At 27.2% G+C, this 25521-nt stretch overlaps 1 protein-coding gene and 1 long non-coding RNA gene across 4 annotated transcripts; one reads left to right on the plus strand and one right to left on the minus strand.

Annotated features, from left to right (window-relative positions):
* Window positions 1-15128: 15128 nt before the first annotated feature.
* LOC103487001 (amino acid transporter AVT1J-like) lies at window positions 15129-25194 on the plus strand. 3 transcript variants are annotated; one of them, XM_008445188.3, is made up of 3 exons: window positions 15129-15501; window positions 23788-24398; window positions 24589-25194. In XM_008445188.3, the coding sequence occupies exons 1-3, from the start codon at window positions 15330-15332 to the stop codon at window positions 25105-25107; spliced, it is 1302 nt and encodes a 433-aa protein (XP_008443410.2). In that variant the 5' UTR covers window positions 15129-15329; the 3' UTR covers window positions 25108-25194. The 3 variants fall into 3 exon arrangements, with proteins under 3 accessions (XP_008443410.2, XP_008443409.2, XP_050939873.1); XM_008445187.3 differs by lacking the exon at window positions 15129-15501 and adding an exon at window positions 23101-23377; XM_051083916.1 differs by lacking the exon at window positions 15129-15501 and adding an exon at window positions 23532-23671.
* LOC107990624 (uncharacterized) lies at window positions 15599-16437 on the minus strand. The gene is made up of 2 exons (XR_001762318.2): window positions 15993-16437; window positions 15599-15918 (listed from the first exon to the last, which is right to left on the minus strand). It is a non-coding gene; the product is annotated as an uncharacterized LOC107990624 (long non-coding RNA).
* Window positions 25195-25521: the final 327 nt, after the last annotated feature.

Genomic DNA, 25521 nt, shown 5'->3' on the forward strand with positions numbered 1-25521 from the left:
AATGAATTTAATCGGTGTGAGATTTTAGGATTGAAGAATGTATATTAAATAAATGGTTTAATTTCAACCTACGTTAAAGTCTTTCAAATGTCAAAAGATGAGGGTTAAAATTTTAAACATTAAAAACAGTTATTTTACTCTTCATATGTACACACAGTAGATCTTCATATGAAAATTATTTTCAACTTCTATTTTCAAGAAAAATGAGCATAAATACTAATTGTAATTGAGTTATGATCACGTTATCATTTTGGTTCATAATTAAAAAGGATTGTTTAATTAATTCAAGAGGAGTAAAAATACATGAATAAATCTTACATAATAGAATCTTAAAAAGACCTAAAACGATTAGAAATTATTATCTAAATCACAAAAAATCTAAAGTTAAATGAGGTAATTAGCTTGAAATAATTTTGTGTTGACTGGCTTCTTAGGAAATTCAGTTAGAAAGAACATACACATGATGCAAGAATCACATTCTTAGGTTGTATGGGATGTGGAAAATATCCAAACTATTAGATTCTAATCTTTTATCTTAAGTTGTAGGGATCTTTTTTCAAGCATATAAAAAAGCAGTAAAGTATATAGAATGTATAGAATAATTTCGAAAATGAAAAAAAGTCTAGAAGCCTACCATGTAAAATACAAAAAATACCTCATTAACTACGTCGTCCATAACGCGCGCGTAACATATTTGCGATCGTTTAAATTTGGCTATTATTTGGTACATGATCGTTTAGATATGACTACAATTTATTTTTCAATTCTATCGTTTAATTTTGTTACACGATCGATTAATCTTGTTACTATTAAATTTGGTTACACGATCGTTTAGATTTGGATTTTGCTATTGTTTGGTACACGATCATTTAGATATGACTACAATTTATTTTTTCCATTCTATCGTTTAATTTTGTTACACGATTGTTTAATTTGGTTACGTTTAAATTTTGTTACACAATTGTTTAGATTTGGGGACGATTTTTTTTCAAATTTTGGTACACGATCGTTTAGATTTGGCTAAACGATTATTTTAAATTCTTTTGCTACACAATCTTTTAGATTTGTCTACACGATCGTTTAGATTTGACTAAAAAAAATTTTTAAATTCTTTTGTTACACGATCGTTTATTTTTTTTATAGGATCGTTTAGATTTGGCTAAATGATTTATTTTTTAATTCTTTTGGTACACGATCGTTTAGATTTGGCTGCTACAATCTAAATGATTTTTGTACACGATTGTTTAGATTTGGTTATCCAAATTTAAACGACATAAAAAAAGAAAAAGAAAAAGAAAAACGATGAAAAGAAATCACAGTGGAAAAAAAAAAAAGAAAGACATGAAAAGATTAAACGAAGTAAAAAAGAATTAGAAAAGAAAAAAGAGGATGCAAATATTAAATGACGTAAAAAAGAAGAAAAAACGATTGAAAGAAATCGCAAAATAAAAAAGAAGAAAAACGATGGAAAGAAATCGCAACGAAAAGAAGAGGAAAAGAAGAAAGATGATTGAAATATTTAATGACATAAAAAAAGAATGGAAAAATAAGAAATATTATAGAAAGAAATTGCAGGAAAAAAAAAAAGAGAAGAAAGACGATGAAAGAAATTACAGTAGGAAGAAAGCGATTTCATTGCGAGGAAGGAAAAAAGATGAAAGGTTAAACTTGAAATATTTAAAAAATGTCTAACTTTGTGAAATTTGTTACCTAAATCGTAAATAGTTTGATATTTTATTACGTATACATGAGTTTCCTTCAAAGTTTGAAAACTGCAATAAATAAATATCTCAAGTCATCGTTTTGCCGTTTAATATTTTTGTGATAAATAGCTGACATTAATTTAATATAACTCTAATATACGATGAAATAGATATATTAGTATACATATTTGAAAGCTTGTATTATTTATTAAAGGCTAAATTATAAAAAAATTTGTGTCAAGAATATCTCTTTTTAACTTTTTAAATTAGTTTTAGAAAAAAATATTGTTAATGTTAGTTTTCTTTTATATGAAAACCCTCAAAAAAAATTTGAAAAAAAATTTGAATTATTGAAAAGTTTTGTAAATATTTTTGAACTTAAAAAATAAAAAATATTCATTTTAATCCAATTCTTACACTAAAATAAAAACTGAAATTTTAAGTTAAAACTATAGTTTTAAATTTTCATATATTTCTATATCGATATTTTCAAGGGTTCGATATCTATAGATTTGGTGAATTGATATTTTTATTATTCCAGTAGAAAAATCCATAAATCACATTAAAAAAAGTTAATTTAAATATAATATAAATAACATATATGTTTAATTTAGTTATTTAAAAATAATAAAATATTTATTTATTAATTTAAATTTATTTTTTTTATTTTTTACCATCTTTTAGAAATTTCGAATAAAAATAGAAATTGATGTAAAATTAACATTACGATGCCTTCATCAATACCGATATTTTCAACTTTAAATAAAACATAAAATTTGTCAAAGTTAAAAGAAAAACCTTCTTAAAACATACTACAAAAAGAACTAGTCAAATTTAAAAAATGTGTATCACTTCGATAGGTCTATCATAGTATTACAGTGTGTTGATAGTCAAATATAATTTTTTATTTGACAATTAACAGCATGTTAATTACAACAATAACTATTGAAAAATGTTGTACCATGATCTATCATTATATGTTAATAGACGTCAAATAAATTTAAAACCACAGTTTTAACTTAGATTTTTAGTTTTATCTTGGGTTGATGAGAAAATTGGTGAAAATTTTGAATAAATGAGATATTTTTAACATTTTTTTTTAAAACTCAATAGTAAAAACTTTTCGATAGTTGAAGGATATTTTTTAAACAAAAATTTAACGGCTCCATCCAAAACTAAATTTTTGAACCCTGTTGAAAGTTCAAAGATATTTTTTAAACTTTTGGAAGTTTATAGTTATTATTTACGCAAATTACAAAATCGTGAACATTTTTTTCTTTCTTTTTTTGTAATTCAACATTTATTAAATATAATTGATGCCTAAATTACAGCAAGTAGTTGTTATTAAAGAAAAAAAAGAACAATAAGGATTCAAAAACTATAAGAGTAATAAACAAGTCTTCTTAGATTGAACTTTACGTTGAAACTTTATTTATTTATTTTTGAACAAAAGATTTGGAGATCCCCATCGTTAAAAGATATGAACTTTATATTTTATTACATCGTATTAATTCCTTACCACTTAAACTCAAGAATTAAAGTAAGTATGAATATTCACAATTCCACAGAATTTACAACCGAAATCTTATCCCCAAAAAGTATCCTAACTAAAAGGCTCAAAAATGCTTCATTCGGCTGCCCCTTCTGTTGGCTGATTCGATGTCTTCTAAACCCAATGCCAACCAAGTCTGACTCATAAAACTCCATTTTTGTTTTTTAATAATGATGTTGGACTATATAATATATAATACAAACATTGTTATTTTAGGTGGCATTATTATGTTCTCCAACTATTCAACTATTTTATATCCAACTTGGATATTTTTTGCACCTGTTTGATACCAATTTCTTTTCTTTTACATCTTTGAAAGTTATGTTCGTTTGTTAGTAAATTTTTTTTAATTTAAATGATGTTTTAGGTTATCCTATATCATTGATTTCTAAATCATTTTAAATTCTTCTATTTACATTATTTATTTACTAAAATCTCTCGATCAAACTTTATTTTAAAAAAAAATAAAAAAGATATTGACGTTTCATTGAATTGTTATATATATTTGGATACATAACATGCATGCATGCCCCTCAAAATATACTTTTAACACAAAACCCAACTCGCTTTCCAACAAAATTTGAGCACTACTCATCAATAAAATTTATTTATTCCCTGCTGATTGGAAGTGACAAATTCAAAAACATTAGGTATGGGCTAATATAATCAACAATAATATGGGATATATATATTTGTAAAGGTTGATATTAAACCCACTAGTTTATAACTTGGATTCTTAAATTTTTAAATATTTTGTCTATTAGAAAAAGATTCTTAAATTCTCAAGTTAGAAAAAGTCAATAAAATTAATTTTCTAATTAAGACATGAAATTGAAAAATCAGAAAAAATAGGTACAAATTTGATAGTTCACCAGGTTTCTTTTTTATATAATTTGGAAGTATATTAAAATAGATTGAACTTATAATTTAATATATCTATTAAGAAACAAAGCTTTCAATATAGATAAAAAGAGAGAAAAAAAACTTGATATGTTTTTCTTTTTGGAAAATTGTTAGAATTAGCAATTAAAAGTTTCCATATATCAGAACTAACACACTTTTAAAAAATTCATTGAAATAGTTTTTTTTTTCGAAGTTTAGCTTTCTTATCCTATAGAACTGGTGTTGGTCTTGGGTGAAATTTCACAAAATTAACCCAATATTACAAATGATAAAATGAATAAATTAATTTTTTATCCAAATCTTAGTGATCCGAACTAGGATAAAATTGAGAAAAACTATTTCTAACAATTTTTTAAAAATGATACTGTTGCAAAAGATGGAAACATTCGAAAGTAATCTTCACCAATTTTTAACCCTTTTCTTTATCGTAAAGATTTACTCTAATATTTTAATGGTTTTTTTATTTTTGAAAAATGAAAAACAAAGTCATGTGATATTTTGATAACATGTTTGCTCAAAAGAAGAAAATTATTATTTTATTTGTTTTCGAGGATTAATTAATTCACTGAAGGTCAACTCTTGTCAAATATAATATTATAAACAAAATAATTGTAACAAGATTACTGTTTAATTATACATTTGGATTTTGATTATACATGGCGTAATGGAGGATTGACTAGGATGATAACTTGACTAGTTCTAAACCAAAATAAATTGATGATGTGATTATTTTAATATTGTAAAAAAAACCTCACGAAATACTAAAACCCAAAAACATTTATGTCCCTAATGTTGAAGCATTATATCAAACAAGATAACCATACATATTAGGATTGCTTAAAACACATTTAAATCTAAACAACCAAAAAATTTCAATAACTAAAATTTGAGCATTATTATTGAAATTTTTAGAACAAAAAAATTAGATTTTGAAACATATGGATTAAATAAAAACTAAACTTGAAACATAGGAAGCAAAATGATAATTTTCGTACTCGTCAACAATGTTTAATATATATACAAGGAAATATAATTAATATTTTAGGGAAAGAAAAAAACCAGTAATTTAAAAAGGCAAGCTAAGTGATATTACATGATGATTGATGAGTACCACAGAAAGAGGACATGGTTGTTCGTCAAGATTTGCTCTTTTGATGCCTCAAATGAAAAGAAAGGTACCTAACCTAACCCTATTTCAATTTGTGTCTTAAAGATTTATGATGGGAATAAAGTACTCTTCATACTATTCACAAGAGACTCTTGTCTCATCTTCTGTGTTTTCTTTGACCAACATAAAAAAAAAAAAAAAATCAAGAATAGAACAAAACTATTCAAACTTTCTTTTATCTTTTTTTTTTTCTTTTTGCTTTTGGAAAATAAAATGGTAGGATTATTAATAACCAATGATACAGAAAGAAAGGTCGAACGTAAGATATGTCTTAAAAGTTATGGTATATTTTTCTTTATGATGAATGATATTTTTCAAAAGTCGGTCTACTTTTGTAAGTATATTATTGACATTCTCTTCTCTCCTCTTAATTATTAAAGATGGTAGGCAGTAGCAATTAGAAACTTCTTCATACGTTCAGATTTAGTGGAGGTCTCCATCTATCTATCTATATTTATCAATAGCATTACCTTATAGAATGGTTAAACATGATATCTAGATACGAAATAACAAACAAAATTAGATATATTATTTTTAAGTTACAATTCTGCAGATTTAATAGTTCATAATATAATTTTTTTTAGCATATAATAAATAAAAATATCTTCAAAATTTGAGGTTAGAAATTAAAAAAAAATTATAATAATAGGTATCTTTAATAGTTGCATAGCACGATTCAATTCTCTCTCTATATAAAATATTTATGAAAAAGAATTTCTTGTTTGAGACATTTAAAAGTGACATCTTAACTATTGTTAAAGAATTATTATGTCTTAACTTTTATCATGTCACTCTAACATAATATATTGAGATATAAAAGAGAAATGTTTACATATTTTTAAAAGATTCAATTGCTCTTAAAGTCATAAATTATATTTTTATTAAATTTTTGAAAAATTATTATTATTTTTTAAAGAAAATATTTTCTTAGTCTTGAAATTTTCAGCAACGCTTGGTTTTTAAATTTAAAAAAAGATATATACCAAACATCTCAAAATTTTAAAAATTGGTTTAAAAGTTTCTTGAGTTTTATTGTTTTGTTTATTATTATTACTTTAAATGTTGATACCACATTTTACATTAAGAATGATAATTTAAATTTATTATATCTCTTTTCTCTCTGTTCTCTCTTTTTCTTTAATTATTATATTGTTTCTCAACGCTATTAAAATAAAATACCACTAAGTCATAAATATTGTCAAACCATATGACGCATTTAAATATATATTAAAAAAAATAACACGAATGTGTTCAAATAATCGTACGTTCAACCACTAAAAATATATTTTGTAGGATTTTTCTAAAGTAAACTCACTATCATGGGGTTGGGCTAAATTAACAAAACAAGGTCAACACGATGTACAATAATACATTATAATTTCATCATTTGCCAATGAATAATGTGAATGTCTGTCCCTCTATTTTACTTCTCACTTTATTAATCCTCTATTTTACTATATAGTTTCAAACATTCATTTATTTTCTATTTCATAAATTTTTGTTGTTACTTTCCAATTAACAGAGAACAAAAATAGTTCCTTCAATTTTATATCAAAGTGGATCTATTATAGATAGATTCTAAAATTTTAGATAAACATTTCCAACAACTTTTTGATTTGATATAAATTTTCTATTAATGAAGTTGTAAAATTTTAGATGAATATTTTCGACAACTTTTTTATTTGAAATAATTTCTGTAGAAAAAATATGTTAGAATAAAATAGTGATATGAAAAAATGGTTGAAATTCATGACGAGCTCCAAATTCTTTTTAAGAAATGCTTTTGCTTTCGTTTATCTTCCAAACGTGGATAATATAAATTACTTACTATTCAAAATGAAGAAGTAATTGTAGGGCATGCACACAATAGGTCATTGTAAATACTTTTTTAGTCGTATTTGTTGCATAGTTTATATATATTTAGTAAAAATAACAGCTTAATATATCTCTATAACAATCAACGTATTTCATAATTAATTCAACATGATTTTGAACTTCAAAAAATGTGAACCCACTTTTAAATTCAATTTGTTAGACCATCTAAACTATTCTTTATGTTTTTAGTTATTAGTGAATATATTTATTAATCAATCTAAATGATCTTTTAAAGACTAGTTTTTGAATTATGCTATATCTAAATAATACAAATTATGTATTTACCTTTGAATTTGGAAATTTGAATGGATAATTATATTAAAAGATTAAAAACAAACCAGTGAAAAATATTTCATTTTTCTTAAATTAAAATATGTGTTATATATAATGTAGTACAAATTATATGATATTAGAAAATAAAATTTTTACAAAGTTTTGCAACGTACGTAACTCAGTTAAAATAATTTTTATTTTTAACCTAATATTCTTTTTCTTTTACAATGCGATAGAAGGATTCGAAACACAAATTTCATAATCGCTATGCTCGCAGTGGCATTAGATTAATTTAGTGAATAATCAAAATTAATTTGTTGATAAATAGATCTAATATCAAACATATTTTAAAAAATGGTTTAAAATAAACTTTAATTCCTAAATGTTATGCCAAACATGTATTTGATCAAAACATGCCAAATTCAATTTTATTTTTATTGAATCCTTGGTTTGTTTATATATATATATTTTTTAAATGATTATCCAAATATAAGATCTAAGTGGTTTTGAAATTCAATTTTTATGTCTAATAATTCTTTGATCGAGATGCCCACATGTTGATATTTTTTTCACCCAATTATTGGTTTGTAATTACAATTATATATTAGCATTGTTAAATTGTTATACCTTATTATATGAGAGGATGTCATTTAGAATCAAATTAGAGAGAGGAATGAGAGAGGGAGTAGGGAAGTAGTATGGAGAAAAAATAATGAAATAGAGAATATAAAAAAGGAAGGGAGGTTTGACGTTGGTGCTAATATATACAACATGTGCCACATGCTTCTTTTTTCTAACATTACCAAAGATAATGCTAATTTAAAGTTTAGAAGAAAATTAAGTTTATTTAATTTATTTTGTTTTCCTAAAAAAAAAAAAATATTGAGAACACAATAGGAAGAAACTTGCCTCTTCGTTAATTGCAAAGCTTTGACATTGTTTTTGGAGGATATGGTAGTCTAAGTATTGACAATTTGATATATAGAATTAATTAAGGTCTCATTAAAAATTATATATATAAAAATCTATAGGTTTGGTAAAATATAAAATTATGGATGCGATTTTCCGTACAGTTTGTTCTTTTGTGTTTGTTTAGTTCAATCATTTCGAGAGACGAGATTCCTACCTCTATTATTTTTAAACTAATGAATAAATATTGAACTTAAAAAGTTGAAGTTGATCGGTTAACTAAATTTAATATTTAAGCAGATAAAGTTTTCTCTCCATTCTCGTAGAACTTCTACAACCCCTAACAAATAATATCTAATTAATACAAGGTTAAACTTAATTGATATTGGGGACGTTTGGAGAAATGGTTGATTTATGAAAATATTAATGTTATGATAATCCTAGTATTTAATAGTCCTAGTGTTATGATAGTATGCATTTGGAGGAATGATTATGATAAGTAGTGTTATGATAGTGTACGTTTGGAAAATGATTATGATAGTAACGTTATGATTGTATGTATTTGGAAGAGGATTAGGAAAAAAGTGAGAAAGATTGGAGAAAAAGTGACAAGGATCGGGAAAGATGTGGAATAGTGAAAAAGAGGGAAAGGAAAATAATTACTCCCCATAGTCCTAGGGCCAAATGCCTTCTAAAAATTGAGTTCATGGTTTGGATTCTCCTACTCTTGATATATACTTTAAAAAAATAATTACTATTATCCATACGAATTTAAAATGATATGACACCATAAGACTTGTATATGTAATATAATGAAAAAAATTAACAAATATAGAAAATTTTAAATTCAAGTCTATAAATTTATCAATCCTAGAGTCTACCATTCATAGGAAACTAGAATTGATAGAGTTTATTAGCGATATGATTTTAGTGTAATCGCAATTCTTTTAAAAAGTTTACTAGACTTGGTATTAATCTTAGACTTGCATAATAATTGGGCCCATACATACATATCAGATGTATAGAAAAAAGATGTAAAATATCAATAATAAATAAATACCCTTTAGAAAGTAACAAAACGCTTAATGAATTTTGTTCGACTAATTTTATTTTCATGTTGAGTTCTCCTCAAATATTTTTTTAGCTTGTTTATAACACGGAAAGTACAAAATTAATAGCTAGATTGGTGATGACATCCTCCAATAATTCATTAGGCCGCTTGCAAAAATAGAAAAAAAGATCGATGATAATAGGGCATATATTAGTATTATTTATATATTAAGATTGAAGATATCTTTTCTTTTGGGTTCATGTCACTACATTTACTAAGTAGGAAATTTAAAAGTGGATAACCGTCTAGTAATTTTTTAATAGTCGTCTGACATCATTAATTACTTGTCATATTTATCAAATTCATAATATGCAAAGAAGAAATATTATGAGCTATTTTTTTCTAAATTTTTTTGTCATTCGATGCAACCGTAATATATTGATGAGGTGGTTACTCTCTTGTTAATTTTTTAAAAATTATATTTTGTTTTAGCACTCCGTAAGCATTTTTAATTCCACAAACCTAAGCAATATCCTAAAAACAGCCGAGCAGAGGGAAAAAGAACTAACAAATATGGGCTATATATTAGAAATAGAGCCGGCCCAATGGGTTCACGGCCCAAAAAAATATAACTAAACCATTAGGTAGATGGATGGATGAATGAATGAATCCCCCTATATATTACAAATAGAGAGGGACTAGAAGATCAATGAGAATTTAGTGTATAATGAAAATAAGTAGTAATAATTAAAAAAAAAATAGTGATGAAAATATTATGGATATGAAAAATAGTTAAATAGTAGTAATTAGAACGTGATTTTAATAAATGTGATAGTCTTTTACTTGAGCTCGTAGTCATGTGTCTTTCATAAGATCCATGTCGACCAAACAAAATGTAGAACCCAGCAGTAATCTATTATAAAATTATAAACGGGTCTCATAAGTTCATACTTTTTTTGTTTTGATTATGCTTTGAGTGTGTTTTACATTAATTTAGCCTATAAACATTATAAACATAGCATGATACATAAATGAAGCAGTACCTTGTTTTGATTGGAAGATTATTTTTTATTGCATGCAATTGAATCATGAAATATATAAGTCAAATCTGTAACTGATTGAATAGACTAGAAAAGTAACAAAATTTCCTAAATTGAAAGATGTAGTTATATAAAATTATGAATTAAATAAATGCAAACAACAATTTATAAATATACCATTTTATAAAGTAAAAAATTGAAATTATGTAAATAAAGAAACAAATTAATATAATTTTCTAAAAGTAAAATGAAAATGTTAATTTGGTTCAAAATTATGGTCAGAAGAAATAATTCAAAATATAGAAGTTTGTTGTTTAGAATTAATCTAATGGGTTGATCCGATCCAATTGGGCAGACATTGATCCAATTAGCCAATCGCCCAATGATTGGGCTGACCCGATCTAAACCACATATAATGCTTTAAGCATTTTGGGCTTAGGCATAGCCCAATATTTTTCATTTCTTTTTTATATAGCACAAATCAAGATATTCTTTCGATCTTTAGCAAAACTCATGTGTTATCATACTTTTAAAGTACTAAAAAATGACCTTCTTGTCACTAATGTGTAAAATGTGTCTCATTGTTACTATAGTATAATTAATTCAATTTACGCACATATGAGATTATAATTAATTTTTAATTTTTATAACGTCTAACTTTTTCTTAGACATCTTGAGATTTTTAGTTTAGTAGTTATTTTTAATTTTAAAATAATATATTATATTAATTATCAGGATGTTGAAAATAAAAATGTATTATGGTTGTTGTCCACGACAACACACTACACTAATTAATCCAACATATTCATTATTTGTTTCAATTTGACTTCAAATGTTGAATGAATTTACTCTTTTCACGTGGAGATTTTGGCATTAGTTTCAGTTTATAGTTTGAAAATTTCTTTGAATTCATACTTAAATAATTTTCTATTATTTTTAGGTTTTTTTTATTACTTTTCATATATCTTTCGTATGATACTAATTTTTTACTACTTTTCACACATTATATTATTTTTCGATGACAAAAATTAAAGAATGAATGGTTGGTGTATATTTACGATGGAGATTACAGTCTAAAAAAGATGAAATAATGGTTGAGGAGAAATCGGTATAATTAAAACGTAAACAATGGACGAAGATTTGGTTTGTGTTCAAATTTATCAGGTAGTGGAAATGTATTGACGTTGTATGAGGGCTTAGGGTTTTAAGAAGACAAATGTGTAGGCTATTACTACAATTTCAAATTTGTAGAACACATTTCAACTCATTACTTTTTTTTTTTCTTATTTAGGCAATTAGTGTTCTTTATATTTGTTTATTTTTACAATAAGCAAAGTTGTGTTTTTATTAGGTTTGTTGATGTGTTATTTCCCAAATTCTCTCTTCAAGGTTGTTTGGCCATGGGTTTGGATTGGGGGTTGGTTATTATTATTTTGGGGATTTAAGCAAAAACTATATATATATTTTTTTTTAATGTTTAAGGTGTATTAAATTTGAAACTTCACTACTTTTATCGACAAATATATTGTTATTCTCTAAAAAATTGTTAATTAAAATGAGATAAATTAGAAATCGAATGTTAAACTTGTGTTTTGGATTGCCTTTTTAGAATTATTAAAAGTTAGTTGTTTTAAAAAAAAATAATGTTTCAACTATCCAAAATAAATAATTTTGAAAAATAAATTATAAAATAATTTGGTTTAGGATAAAAACCTAAAACCAATTCTTTTAAAAATAATTTGTGTGTTTAATGGTTAATCTCCATAATTTGTATGAAACACTCCGACCAACATCTTCAGCTATCCTCACCAACCAACTTTCGACAATCGTCTTCGCCAATTGTCGCCGGGCAACATTCTCAATGATTGTCCTTCATAAACATCCGACCACTATTTTTTACGTAACCGTTGGCAGTCAATTTTCGTTTATGTTTTTTTCCCACCAGCTAACCTCCAATGATTGCTTTTGACAATTGTAACCAACCAAAAATTGGATGACCATTTTCTTGCAATTATTGTAGAATAACTATCGACCACGATGAAATGTCTGATGGAAACTTTTGGTAACCATTTTTCTAGCTATTGTTTTTTGTCAACCGTTGATGATCAACTTTCTCTGCTGTTTTTCAACAACCGTTGTTGGTCGAGCTTTGACAATCATCACCAATCAACTTTCGAAGAACGTTTTTATGGAAACTGTTTTTGTTAGTCGCTAATTGTCGTTGATCGACTTTCAAAAATCGTTTCCCAATAGCCACTAACAAAAACAGTTGCCATAAAAACAATGCTAAAAATTGATGACCAATGAGTGTTTGGTTTCTTTAATTTACTAAAAGAATCAAATAATTATCATTATTCCCTACGTTATTGTGATTATAAATAAAATTAATAGACCAAATGAATTAATTTAGTAGTACACAAGACAAAGCTAATGGAAACTTCATTTTAAAATGAATACATTAAAATGCTTCATCATAAAGATTGATTACGAATATGCATATTTAGAGTGTTGCGACTTTAAAACCCCATTCAAATTATAAATTAAAAAGGCATGCTTCCATTGTTGGAGTTTACTGTTCTTAATAATTTTATTTGGTATGTGTAACTTTTGATTCGGCTGCCAACAAGCTTCATTGATGCTTAGCTTGCTCCTAATCCTCTCTATTATTTGTTTGGCAAACTCATGGGGATTGGTAAATCACCATTTTGATTATTGGTTGCACCCAATATAATCAATGTTTTTGCAGATTTTAAATAAAACCAACAACCCAGGAAGAACAGGTAATTAACTCACTTTTTTCTTTCTTTTTCCATTTTTTAATGATTGCCTTATTTATGTTACGTTTTTGCCAAACCAAAGCCTAAAGTTTGAGTTTGTTAGTAGTCTTACTCTTTCAATATATATATATCTCCAAAATTTTCTTTTATTAGGTTTGTTTTTATTGTTGATGAGTTTTTCTTTTACCTATTTTTTCAGAAAATGATTAAGCTTAACTATATATATATCTTTGTGGTAGTCCAATGTCTTTTTAACAAAAATATTCGTAATTGTAACGAGTAGCATTTTAAAAGACCATAACTAAGTATATATCAACATTTTAAAAAATATGTAAATATATAGTAATGTCTATTAACGATAAAGTGTAGACTTTTATGATCTATTACTTGTTCGTGGTCTATCATTTGATAGACCATGCATTGCTAACAGACTTGTTCATTTCTTATTTTCTATTTTAATACAAATTTTGGTGGGCGGAGATTTCAAACCTCTCATCTTTAACGTGGAAAATCATATGTCAATTAATTGTTACTGAACTTAGATTGAGCTTAGATTCGCAGCTGATTATGTATCTGTGTAAAGATGAAAAAGGAGTTTTTGTTTCGTTTCTTCTGGCAAAGGTTTTAGGTAAAAGTATTAATGGGAGTTTTTCTTCATTGGTAAAGAATTTAATTAGGTTCTCCTTTTGTTAGTTGTGGGACTTGATTCAATTCGGCTGCCAACAACCTCCAACCTCACTCTCTCTCTCAGTTTGGTGAAAGGTCTCATGGTAATTAGTAGTTTATCACCATGGGTTATTTTCTTCATATATATATATATATAATTGAATTTATCTTAAGTTTAATGATTCAAGACATATTAAAAGTCTTAAGAAGTCCAAGAAGTATCTTCAATCCTATAATAAAGTTATTTTCTTCTTTAATATTGATTTTCATTGTTGGACCTTTCACATATTTCAAGCTTACAAATGAGAAGAGTGCAATACGTAATACATAATTAAAGTTACTTTTATTTATTAGCTTAAATTTTTGGGTGAATTGGTGATTAGATTTTAAACGATACTTTCTTTTTTCTTTTTCAATTTAACTTTATTTATTTATTTTTACTTATCTAATTTCTCGAAGTATTTGATATGCCTTTCTCCTCGTTTGGTAGTTTTTCTCACACATCTTATATGTTAATTCCTTACTCAGTGGTTCATTGTTGCTTTAGTAGTTTTTTCATACACATCTCTAATGTTCTATTATTTATTTAAAAATTGTATGTTCTAACTTCAAGTTTTGGTTTTTATTTTATTAGTTTTGATTTTTATTTTACTGGAAGAAAAAATTGATGTAAAATTAAGACCAATAAAAATATTTAAATTTTTTTAAATTCAGCGACATTTATTAAACTTTTCCAATAGCTTTGGTAGCATTTTTTAAACAAAACTTTAACCATTTTATCTAATATTAATGATAAGAATATTTCTAAACAACTTTTAAAATTTAAGAATAGTTATAAAAATTTTAAGAGCATTATCAACCCAAAATACAAACTATATATATACACATGTGACTGTTATCTTAAAAAAGAAAACATATATATTCGGAAAAAGAAAAAAAAAAAAAAAAAAAAAAGCAAAAACCGTTGAACGTCAGCAACGATGATGTACATAAAAGTAAGACAAAAGTCACTCGTCTGACATCATTCATCTTTAATGTCAGGTGACGACCGACATTAAAAACCTTAACCTGTAGTACTGTAGTGTGCAGAAATTTAAGTTTTAGTAATCGACAATTTAACAATAATGTGAAAACTCACAAATTTTCACTTTTCCATAGTGGTTTCTCTTTGAAGTCTATAAATTATTACGATCATACATATGTTTTAGTTTTATGATTAAACCCCAATGTTCAAGGCAGTAAATCTGGTATTGACTTTTCTGGGATGAGGTTGTCCATAAATAGCTCCTCTTTTTAAGCATAAAGTAGACTAAGACAAAGCAACTATTGAATTATTACTCTATTATTAACAACCCAATCCTTTCTATTGCTCTCTCTCTCTCTCTCTCTCTCTAGCTCTTTCAATTACTCCGATGGATGATGAGTTTGTCCATCGCACATTATCAGGCCACCTCCATGCGCCCCTTCTTAACGGGCACAAGCAAAATGACGACGTCGAACACCAACCAACAACCACCATCGTCAATGCCGGTGGCGCCACCTCCTTCGTCAAAACCTGCTTCAATGGACTCAACGCTCTTTCAGGTTCTTAATTTTCTTATTTTTTTTCCTTTTCCTTTTTTTTCTTTTTTTTTCATTTTGTTTGTTGTTGCCGCCGCCGCTTCTCCGCCACCGCCTATGGTTTTCTTTATCTTCTAGGGTTTTCTTTATTTACCCAAAAGGGTTTTTATTTTGTTTTGGTATTCTCTATAATTTCACCCAACTAAAATTTAAAGTTTTTCTCAGTATACTTGCAGTAGGGATTGAATCTCACCGAAAAGGTCTTTTAATTTCACCTTTAGGGAAAGAAACCAAGATTACTAAACTAAACTTATTTTGACATCTATAATTTCGAATTTATTTTTAGTGTAAATGGGGATGAAGAATTTGAATGTAAAACCTCTTGGCTCTTGGTATACATTAGTGCAGCTAAACTCCCCAGATTTGCCTTCACTCTGTACCCTGAGGAAAAGAAGCAAGCTTACAATAAAATCAATAGACTAAACAAAGACCCCCTCCACAAGGATAGAACGCACCATAATAATACAAATAATTAAACACCGTCTCCAGCAATAACGAGAACAACCTCAACTTCTCCTTCAATAAGAAATCCCCAGCAACTTAATCCGGCAGAGTCAATTCGACACTAAGGACGAGTAGGAGACCACTTGGGAAACTCATTCGTCAGAGCGACGGATCGAATAATCTCTTGAAATCATCCTTTTTTCGGCATTTGCATTGTGTTTTGCCGGTCAAAAGGGCTGTTAAGGGCAAAAGTGCCGATCCACCTGGGTTTACCCGTTTGGTTTCATTGTTAACTCTAGAACTTAGAGTTTAGAGAGAAGAATCTTATTTTACACACAAGTCCAGTAAATTTAAAAACAAAATATTATATCCAACTTCAGAATTTAGAGCTAAACTAATTTTGAAAAAAAAAAAAAAAAAGACTACAAATGCTTCTATCTTAAAACCCAATTTGAGAATTTCTTTAGGGAGAAAGTTAACTTTAGATTTCAAAGTCGATCAAAATTGAAAAAGATATTTATAATGTTACCACTTACTTTTTGTTTAGAAATAGATTGAGTATGTGTTTTAGGAAAAGTGGCCGAGTATAGCTACCAAAGTTGACAGTCTCTAATAAATAATTAGACATATCAGAATTCACTTTGGTTTCTAGCTAATGGTGGGAATTCAATAAACCATTGAATTCTTTTATTTTATTATTATTATTTTTTTTGTCTACGGTTCAAAATCAATATATATTTTTTGTTTTTCCAAATATCAATTCTCTATAAAGACAAATATTATTCTTTTAGCGTGGTTTGGACTCAGTTTAACTTTTATTTCTGTCTATATTTCTAACCACATTCTTTTGCGGAAGAACCTAGAAAATGAAATAATAATAATGGTTTTATTTGAATTTCTCAAAAGTTCTGAAAAACTAAAAAAGAAAATATAAAATGAAATATATGTAGAATAATAATAATAATAATAAAACACCATTTTTTGAATGATTTTAAATTTTTTGATTTTAGTGGTCTGGGCTCTACTTTTTGCTTTCTCAGATCAGGTCTGGAGTTTCTGAATATACAACAAGAAAAGGACAACACTAAAAACAAAATAGTTACATTCTCTATTTTCTTTTCAAATATAAAATATAGAACGAAATCGTAACAAAAGCTTGATTATACTTTTTCCTAAAGAAATAAATGGCTAGCAATCGTTTTGCTTTTTCTATTTTTTAAAAATTCAAATTCAGAAAAACTTATAACACTTCTGCTAAGGTTTTCTAATTAACAAATTATATATATAAAATGCTTGAAAATATTTACAAAATTTTTATAGATGAGATACTTTCTAGCCCAAAAATGTAAAACAATAATTAGAATTGAATCAAAAGGTTTATTATAATAGAGATGAAAATGAAAAAAATATCAAACAATTAGAAAAAAAAAATATTTTCTTAATAAACTTTTTAAAAAATCACAACTTAGTATTAATTTAAGGAAAAAAAAAACAAGGGAAAGGAGATGAACTAACCACTCTAGAAGAAACAATTAAATTTATTATTATTACAAAAAAATTGAAAATAATAGATTTGTATCTGCACATAAACCCGATCTCAAAACTCAAATTAATCAATAATGGTGCAAATCGCAACAAGAAATTCTGGTTTTTTTGTAAACTCCAACTTTGTATTTTCCTATAAAGGAAAAAAATAAAAGAAATAATTTTATTTTGTTTCTTATTAAAAATCTGAAAGAGAGAAAAAAAAAATCTTACTTTTCTTACTAAAAATCAGCAAGGGAAAAAAAAAAAAAAAGATTTTTGAGCAGCCAAAAATTTGATGGAGTGATGGAGTGATGGCTGTATGAATTGTCATACGTGCCAAACAAGGCTGTAGTGAAATGAAATGTCAATAATGGAGCTTCCAACCATGCACCTTTTTCTTTCCCAATTGTTTGAATTTGATCTTACCCTTTAAGCCCTTTCATGATGATGCTATATGAATTTTCATTTGGCTTCTTCCACTTGTTTGAGTTCCTTTTAAATTCTTTTATTATTACGTATCCAATTGGCTTTTGTTTACTATTTTTACTTTACTTTATAAATATTTTGTGGATAAGAATTCACTTTTATTTTCTTTGATGGTTACGTATAGCTAAACTTATTAGGTTGGGACTGCGTAACTAGCTAACTTGAACTTTTTAAACTTCTTAATAGGACACCATTTTCATTAGATTTGAGTTAAGTTTGCATGTTTCGGTTTGATTTAAAGAAGTTTAAATTAGAAGGAAGCACAAGACACTATTCAAACAAAAGAAGAAAAAAAAAAGAGAAAAAAGAAAGTCGATTGTTTAGTAATGTACCAAACAACTCGAAAAACAAACTATACTTGGGTGCAATCTAAAATTGCAACTAAGTATTTGCTTCCTTCTTTCTAGTTATAGAAAATGTTCATTATTTTTTCTTAAAAGAAAGAAATGTGTCAACTTTTAATTGGGTAGAGAAGAAGCAACATAAGAGACATGTACATTTCAGATACACCTAAGTTTGTTTCCTCAAACAATGAGTGAATTTTTTATTTAGGTTCTATCCATATTTTTTTTTTCCAAATTGAATATCTGGTTTGATTCAAATGAAAAAGTTAAAAGTTAGATTCAACTCAAAACATCTTTTTACACATAAATATTTTATATTCGTAAGGTATAATTATAAGTTTAGTTTTTAAACTATTAAATTTATCTAAACACTATAGAAAATTTTAAAAATATTGATCATAATCTTTCAATTTTGTGTTTAATAGATTTTTAAACTATAGAAAAAGTAGTTGATAGGTTATTGAGTTCGTTTGTTGAATAAATTTTAGGCACCATTAGAAATGTTGAAATAGAAAGGATTAATGAAATATAAAAATAAACCTTGGGTCTCCCTTTGCACCACTCTATTAACCACTTTTCTTTTCAAGATTGACTAAGGAAATATAATTTTGGCAGCCAAAAAGTAGCTCTCAATCAGTGTGTTTTTAGTCCACCGTCTTCAATCCCTTTTGAACTAACATTTTGTTTGAACCAAACTAGAATACCCCTAATTTTATTGGTTAACAATGGATCGCTGTTCCATTATTTGATATTGGAAGTTAATCTAACGTAATTTCATAGTTATTAACTTTATAATAATTAACATAAACTTCCTTCAATGACTAATCTTTTTTTAAAAAAAAAAAAAAATTAAATTTATTAACAATACACCTTAGTTTTTAGGTTATGTTATCTACTTCTTATTCATGGTATCTTAAAAAACTCAAATCAAGTCCTGAAAAATTAGAGAAAAAGATCGTTCAGAATTTTATTTGTGTTTTAGAATTTGATGTATTTCTCTTTATGATAGGTCAAAGACATTAAAATAATTAGAAGAAGATGGTCCTAAATTTTTAGAATCTTAAATCATCAATGATCCAAAAGCTTAAACCCATTGAAAACCAATAATAATTCACTAAATAACATTGCAGAGACTTGAACATAGAACCTCCTTGAATCATACCGGATTCGATACTGTCCTTCGTATGCAGTGTTAACTGCTTGGAGAATTATCCTTCTTCTTGAAGGAGAAGTTCATCACTATCCTTTCGGAGGATATCTCTTTCCTGTCCATCTTCTTTATAAACTCTTCATGTTGAGATTCTAACCCAAAATTTGAGAAAATAGAGAATTATTCAACAGCGACGATAGGAGATTAAATCTAAACTGAAAACTAGATTTTTTTAAAAAAAAAAAGAAAATTGGAAAGATAATCTTAAAATTCCAGCAGATAAAAAAACTCCCACGAAACCTTTTAGGAACATAACGCATGAGAGATTACATAAATAAATAATATTTTCTTTGTTCCAATTTCCAAAGTGATAGGCAAAAATATGAAGAAAAATAATATTATGAACACGAAAATCAAGAGTAAGCAAGTGATCAGAACACATTTCTATACACTAACTATACTATCTCGTATCTCCCAAACAACATTATCAAATGTTGTCTCTTCCCAAAGATACCCTTACATTATTTCTTTTCATCCTTGGGCTTACTTTTCTAATCTAGATCTTGCGTACTAGCCTCTCTTAATTTTGGCCCCATTGTCACACTCATCGTTTAAGAGATTATAAGTGTGAAAAAGATTTTCCATTAATCACGACGATAGAGTTGATAGAAATCCATTAATTACGACAATAGAGTTGATAGAAATCCATTAATCACGACGATAGAGTTGATAGAGTTGAGTTGAATTATCTATTATATTATATTTGGTTTATTCAAGTAATTGAACGAATCAAATTTGAAAAACTATATTGGTCCGCAATATATTTTAACATTATGCACACCCGTACCCAACGTCTAGCTATTGGTGGTCCATCAACTCTTTTATCCTTCCTAGGATATATATAACAACGCAGCTGGACATCAAATTAATCTAATATATTACCTATTATATATATGTTTTGAAGTCCAAATATATTATAGGTAACACATTAGTAAAAATTTAGAGATAGACTTGATTCTTTTATAAAGCGTAAATATTTTGTTAAATGTTTTTTATTTGACTATTTTCTTAAAAAAAATTAACTTACTTTAAAAAATTTTGTAAAAATATTGGTGGTTATTAATTTGAATTTCTATTTTTTAATTATTTTAAATAAAAAATAATTAAAAAATAGAGAATTTTTTTTTCATGGGACCCATTCTGGAAGGAAAATTCTCCAATCCCGACTCCCCAAAATGGGGAATGGAATGGGAACGGAGATGAGAATTCTCCACAAGGATGAAGATGGGGAGTGCTCCCACCTCGTCTCGACCTTGTTGTCGACCTTAGTCTCAACAACTTATAAAGAGGTTATAAGTTCAATTTATATGGTTTAATTTTTTAGGAATTAATTTCCTACCCTGCACTAAACAAGAGATTGGTGAATGTGGTTTGAATTGTCTAATTCCATTTGACTAAAAAATACAAAAACTTTCAAATTTATTTTACGAAGTCTATAACATTTTTGGTCGATTAATAATTTCTTAATCTTAAAAATTGTTGAATATGTGAGGCAAAATTAGCATATGAACTTTGTTGACATTATTTTATAGGTCATTTACCAATTAAACACACAATTAAAAATTTAGTTACATAAATTTAAAAGCGTGTGAATATTAAACATAAGCACACAAAAAGAATATGAAAGATGTTTTATGTTATGGAGGGATATCAATTTTAGTTCAACATAAGTTTGGTACCACAAACAATTATTTCTTACTCAACTACCCAACAAATGGCCATGCTTTAAACGGACATGGAACGAGAAACACAAGGGTAAAAGGGAAAATATATAAATTTTATATCTAGAACTATAAAATTGCACTCATTTAAATTTTAAATTAAAAAATAGAGTTTTGAATCGTCATAATTATTAGTTTGAAGTTTAAATTGATACAATTATTAACGTAGGACATAATTAAATTGATATAACCATATATTTTAAGAATATTAACGGATATTTTCTAGAAGATAAATGATTGTATTGCCCGTGAAAGAAGTAAAAAGGAATAAAAAAAGGTTTTGTTTTGGATGGTTGAGTTTGTCTTTTGAGTTTTATTTTCTTTTACATTTTGAAAATTAAATTTATTTTCTTTCGATTTCTTTCCTCTCGATGCACTTTTTTATCTTTTTAAGTAAAAGTCTTGGCTTCATAAAATTTTTAATTTTAGAAATAATCTTAATAACTATTTTCTATTCGTTTAAAAATGTTTTATTTCTATATTATTAATAAAATGGGGATGGTGAGGGAACTACGGGATGTACACCTAGTTGAGAGGTCGGATGCGGGTGTATCCACTAATCCAAAGTATCACTTTAAAAGAAATTTAACAATTGAAGGTAGATAATAATATAATAAATTTTGTGGTGAAAATGTGTTTATGGTCTTAATTTTTAAAAATTTTAAAAATTTAAAATCAAATGGTTACCGATAATTAATTAAACTTGCTTTATTAAGTTCAGACTAATCAAAAAATATTTTGATTGTTTAGTGCACTCAATTTAATTTTGGTAGGTTTGGGTATTTCAAATTATGATTTTGTTACTTATATTTGATTAAATTTCTGAAGTTCATCTTTTATACTTTACAATAATTATAATGCAAATCTTAAATCTACAAATTGAACACATAACTAAAAAAGAACTTGACTTAATTTGTTTGTATGGTATGGAATTAAGAGGTTTAAATCCCTCTATTTCAACGTTACTAAAAAGCTTGTACAAAAATTTAAATTTAATGAGATAGAGATTAAGAATTATAGAGAGGAATTTTTTTCGGTTATTATTATTATTTTTTATTTTCCATTTTCTCCAACCCCATTTTGTCATCTTTTCTCAAAAAATTTAGTAATGGAGATAGTTTAGTATAATAGCAGTTCATGAACTATTATAATTAGTAATTAGTGTTTAAGTTGAAATAGAAAAATATCATTTATTTTAGAACGTGAAACCATAGGATATGGATTTAAACCTTTCACCTAATAAGAAATGTTAGTATTTCTCATATACATAGAAAAAAATTAAAGAAAATATACTTACGTCAAGGATAATTCGATATTTTAAAAGTTCAAAAATATCTTTGAAACACGACATAAAAAATATTAATTAGTTTATATTTTCTTTAACATTTTTGTTTTAAAAATTTTATGGTATATCCTTGAAACTTCATATGTATTTAAAGAAAAGGGAAAATGTGTATAGGCTTTTGATCTTTTGATACGTGTTTAAAATGGAATGATAGTAATGTTTGCATTTTTTAAAACTAAAAAGGACTCTCAATCTCTCATACATATTCAAAATCAAGTGAGTGATTGTAACATTTACACTTGTCAAAATTGAAAATGATCATATCCACTCCCACATTTCATATTAAATATCACATCAAACTTTTGGGCCCGTGATTTTTTCTGTTTCCATCACGTGTATCTGGTGCTAATATATTCTCACATGTTCAATGCTCAAATTTAATTAACTGGTCAACAAAGTCATTCGACGTCAAATAATTATTCGTTTTAGTCATCATCCCATTATTTAAGGAAGAGAAAACTCAAGCACTTTGTTCAAACAAACTCAAACACTTTTTTCCTCATCTTACTCCTTAAAATATTTCCTATATCTTTGGAATTTTGAGTTGATTCTTTGGTTTTTTTTTTTTTTTTATTGCAACACAAAATGAAGGTGAAGATGTTCTTAGATTCATTTTTGAGAGTACCTCTATTGGTTGGAGAGAAATTTGAGAGTGAAGTATTGACTTTGGAAGAAGTTGAATCAAATAATATTCTTAATCCATCCACTTCCCAAGAAACCACTTTTCTCCAAACCTCTTTCAATCTCCTCAATACTCTATCAGGTTCTACTTCCAAAACATAACTCAATCATTAACAACGCTTAACTTATTTCCACTGTTTTCCTTTTATTTATTTATTTATTTATTTATTATTATATATCATTTTGGTTCTGGGACATACAGCATTTTAAAAGTTTCTTTTATCTTTGTCCTAAATCTTGTTTCAAAAGATATTTCTTTTTATGTGGTTGAGACACATCACATGTTATCCAAAACCAGAACCTTTGGATAATATGAATTCTAAGTATCATAAAGTATCATGAAATGAAGATCCCACCAAAATAGCTTTAAAGAAATGTAAACTTGTGAAATTCATCTCAAACTCAATTTAAAGATGTGTTGGTGCTTCATATTTATATGTTAATTTGCTTTATATTCTACCTAATGATCACATGGTTGTATCTATTTTGCAGGAGTTGGAATTCTATCCGTTCCATACGCCCTCGCGTCAGGTGGATGGCTAAGCTTATTACTCCTATTTGTGATCGCTCTCGCCACGTTTTATACGGGGTTGCTAATCCAACGGTGCATGGATGCAAAATCGGATATAAGAACCTATCCGGAGGTTGGAGAGCTTGCATTTGGAAACAATGGGAAGATAGTAGTATCGGTTTTCATGTATGTGGAGCTATACTTAGTTGCCACAGGATTTCTAATTCTTGAAGGCGATAACTTGAACAACATGTTCCCCGACGTCGGGTTCGAACTTTTTGGCTTAAGAATTGCGGGCCAAGCGTTCTTTGTTTTGGTTGTTGCCCTCATTATCTTGCCGTCGGTTTGGCTTGACAACTTGAGTCTTCTCTCTTTTGTGTCTGCGAGTGGGGTTCTTGCATCCGCCATTATCATCGGGTCGGTATTCTGGTGTGGTGCTTTTGATGGAATTGGATTCAAACACAAAGGAACAACTCTCATAAACTGGAAAGGGATTCCAAATTCCATCAGCTTATTTGCGTTTTGTTACTGTGCTCATCCGGTGTTTCCAACATTGTATACTTCCATGAAGAACAAACGACAATTCTCCAATGTAAGTTCAAACCAAATTCCCCTTCACGTCTAATTTCTTTTTATGCTTCTATTTCATATATAACTAAGTTCTTGTAAAAAGGATCCAAATTTCAAACACATTAGGTAGAGGGACTAAAACATAAATATATTTAAACCTTTTCTTTCTTCAACTTTTTGGTAACCAAATTTGGTGTTTTGTACTTATGCAGGTTCTAACTTTCTGCTTCATCATTTGTACATTTTGTTATGCCTCAATGGCTGTAATGGGATATGCAATGTTTGGCTCAGACATTCAATCACAAATAACCTTAAATCTTCCAACAGGAAAAATCAGCTCATTGATTGCTATCTACACAACGTTAGTAAACCCCATTTGTAAATATGCATTAATGACTGTTCCAATTGTCACTGCCATTAAGAATCGCTTTACATCGAACTACAACACAAAGCCCTTGACTATGTTAATTAGTACCACCTTGTTAGTCAGCAATGTCATTGTAGCTCTGGCGATTCCCTTCTTCGGCTCTTTGATGTCACTCGTCGGAGCATTTCTCAGCGTCACCGCTTCGATTATACTTCCATGCGTGTGTTACTTGAAGATTTCGGGCAATTACAAGAAGCCTTTTGGATTCGAGACAATCATAATAAGTAGTATCATAATGGTAGGTGTTGTTGTTGCCATAGTTGGCACGTATGTAGCTCTTGCAGAAATTGTAGGACAAATGTAATTAATTTGTTTGTTCATGTAGAATCTTTTTATATGTATTAATTAGATAAATATGAGGTTCCACAAAAGTAGTTGATGTATCTTTTAAGGATCGTCTCTCCCTATTTTTAGTGTGGGATCACTGAATAGTTTATGAAAATTGATTCACTTCTAAAGAATTTTTTAAAAGTATAAATTCAGGTTTTGGTAGGTATAATATTCCAAAGATTTTTTAATGAACGGCAAAACATTATTATATAAAAATGATTTAAGTACGACAAGATTACGTATAATAATCCATGCTCTTTGCACGCACACTACCAATTTTTTCTTTAATTACCAATTTGTACTGTGGGAAATCCGAATGAAACATTCAACTCTTGAATTGCTGTATATATATAGATTGGTTGGTGCCTTTATTTCATGTGTTTACAAA

The sequence above is a fragment of the Cucumis melo genome, chromosome 4, assembly GCF_025177605.1.
Source record: "Cucumis melo cultivar AY chromosome 4, USDA_Cmelo_AY_1.0, whole genome shotgun sequence".
Taxonomy (NCBI): Eukaryota; Viridiplantae; Streptophyta; class Magnoliopsida; order Cucurbitales; family Cucurbitaceae; genus Cucumis; species Cucumis melo.

What these genes read in the sequence shown, in the direction of transcription:
- LOC103487001 (XM_008445187.3), top strand. Translation starts at nt 23,200, where the DNA reads ATGAAGGTGAAGATGTTCTTAGATTCATTTTTGAGAGTACCTCTATTG. An exon ending in TCTCCTCAATACTCTATCAG is followed by an intron (nt 23,378 to 23,787) that starts GTTCTACTTCCA and finishes TCTATTTTGCAG; the next exon opens with GAGTTGGAATTCTATCCGTT. An exon ending in ACAAACGACAATTCTCCAAT is followed by an intron (nt 24,399 to 24,588) that starts GTAAGTTCAAAC and finishes GTACTTATGCAG; the next exon opens with GTTCTAACTTTCTGCTTCAT.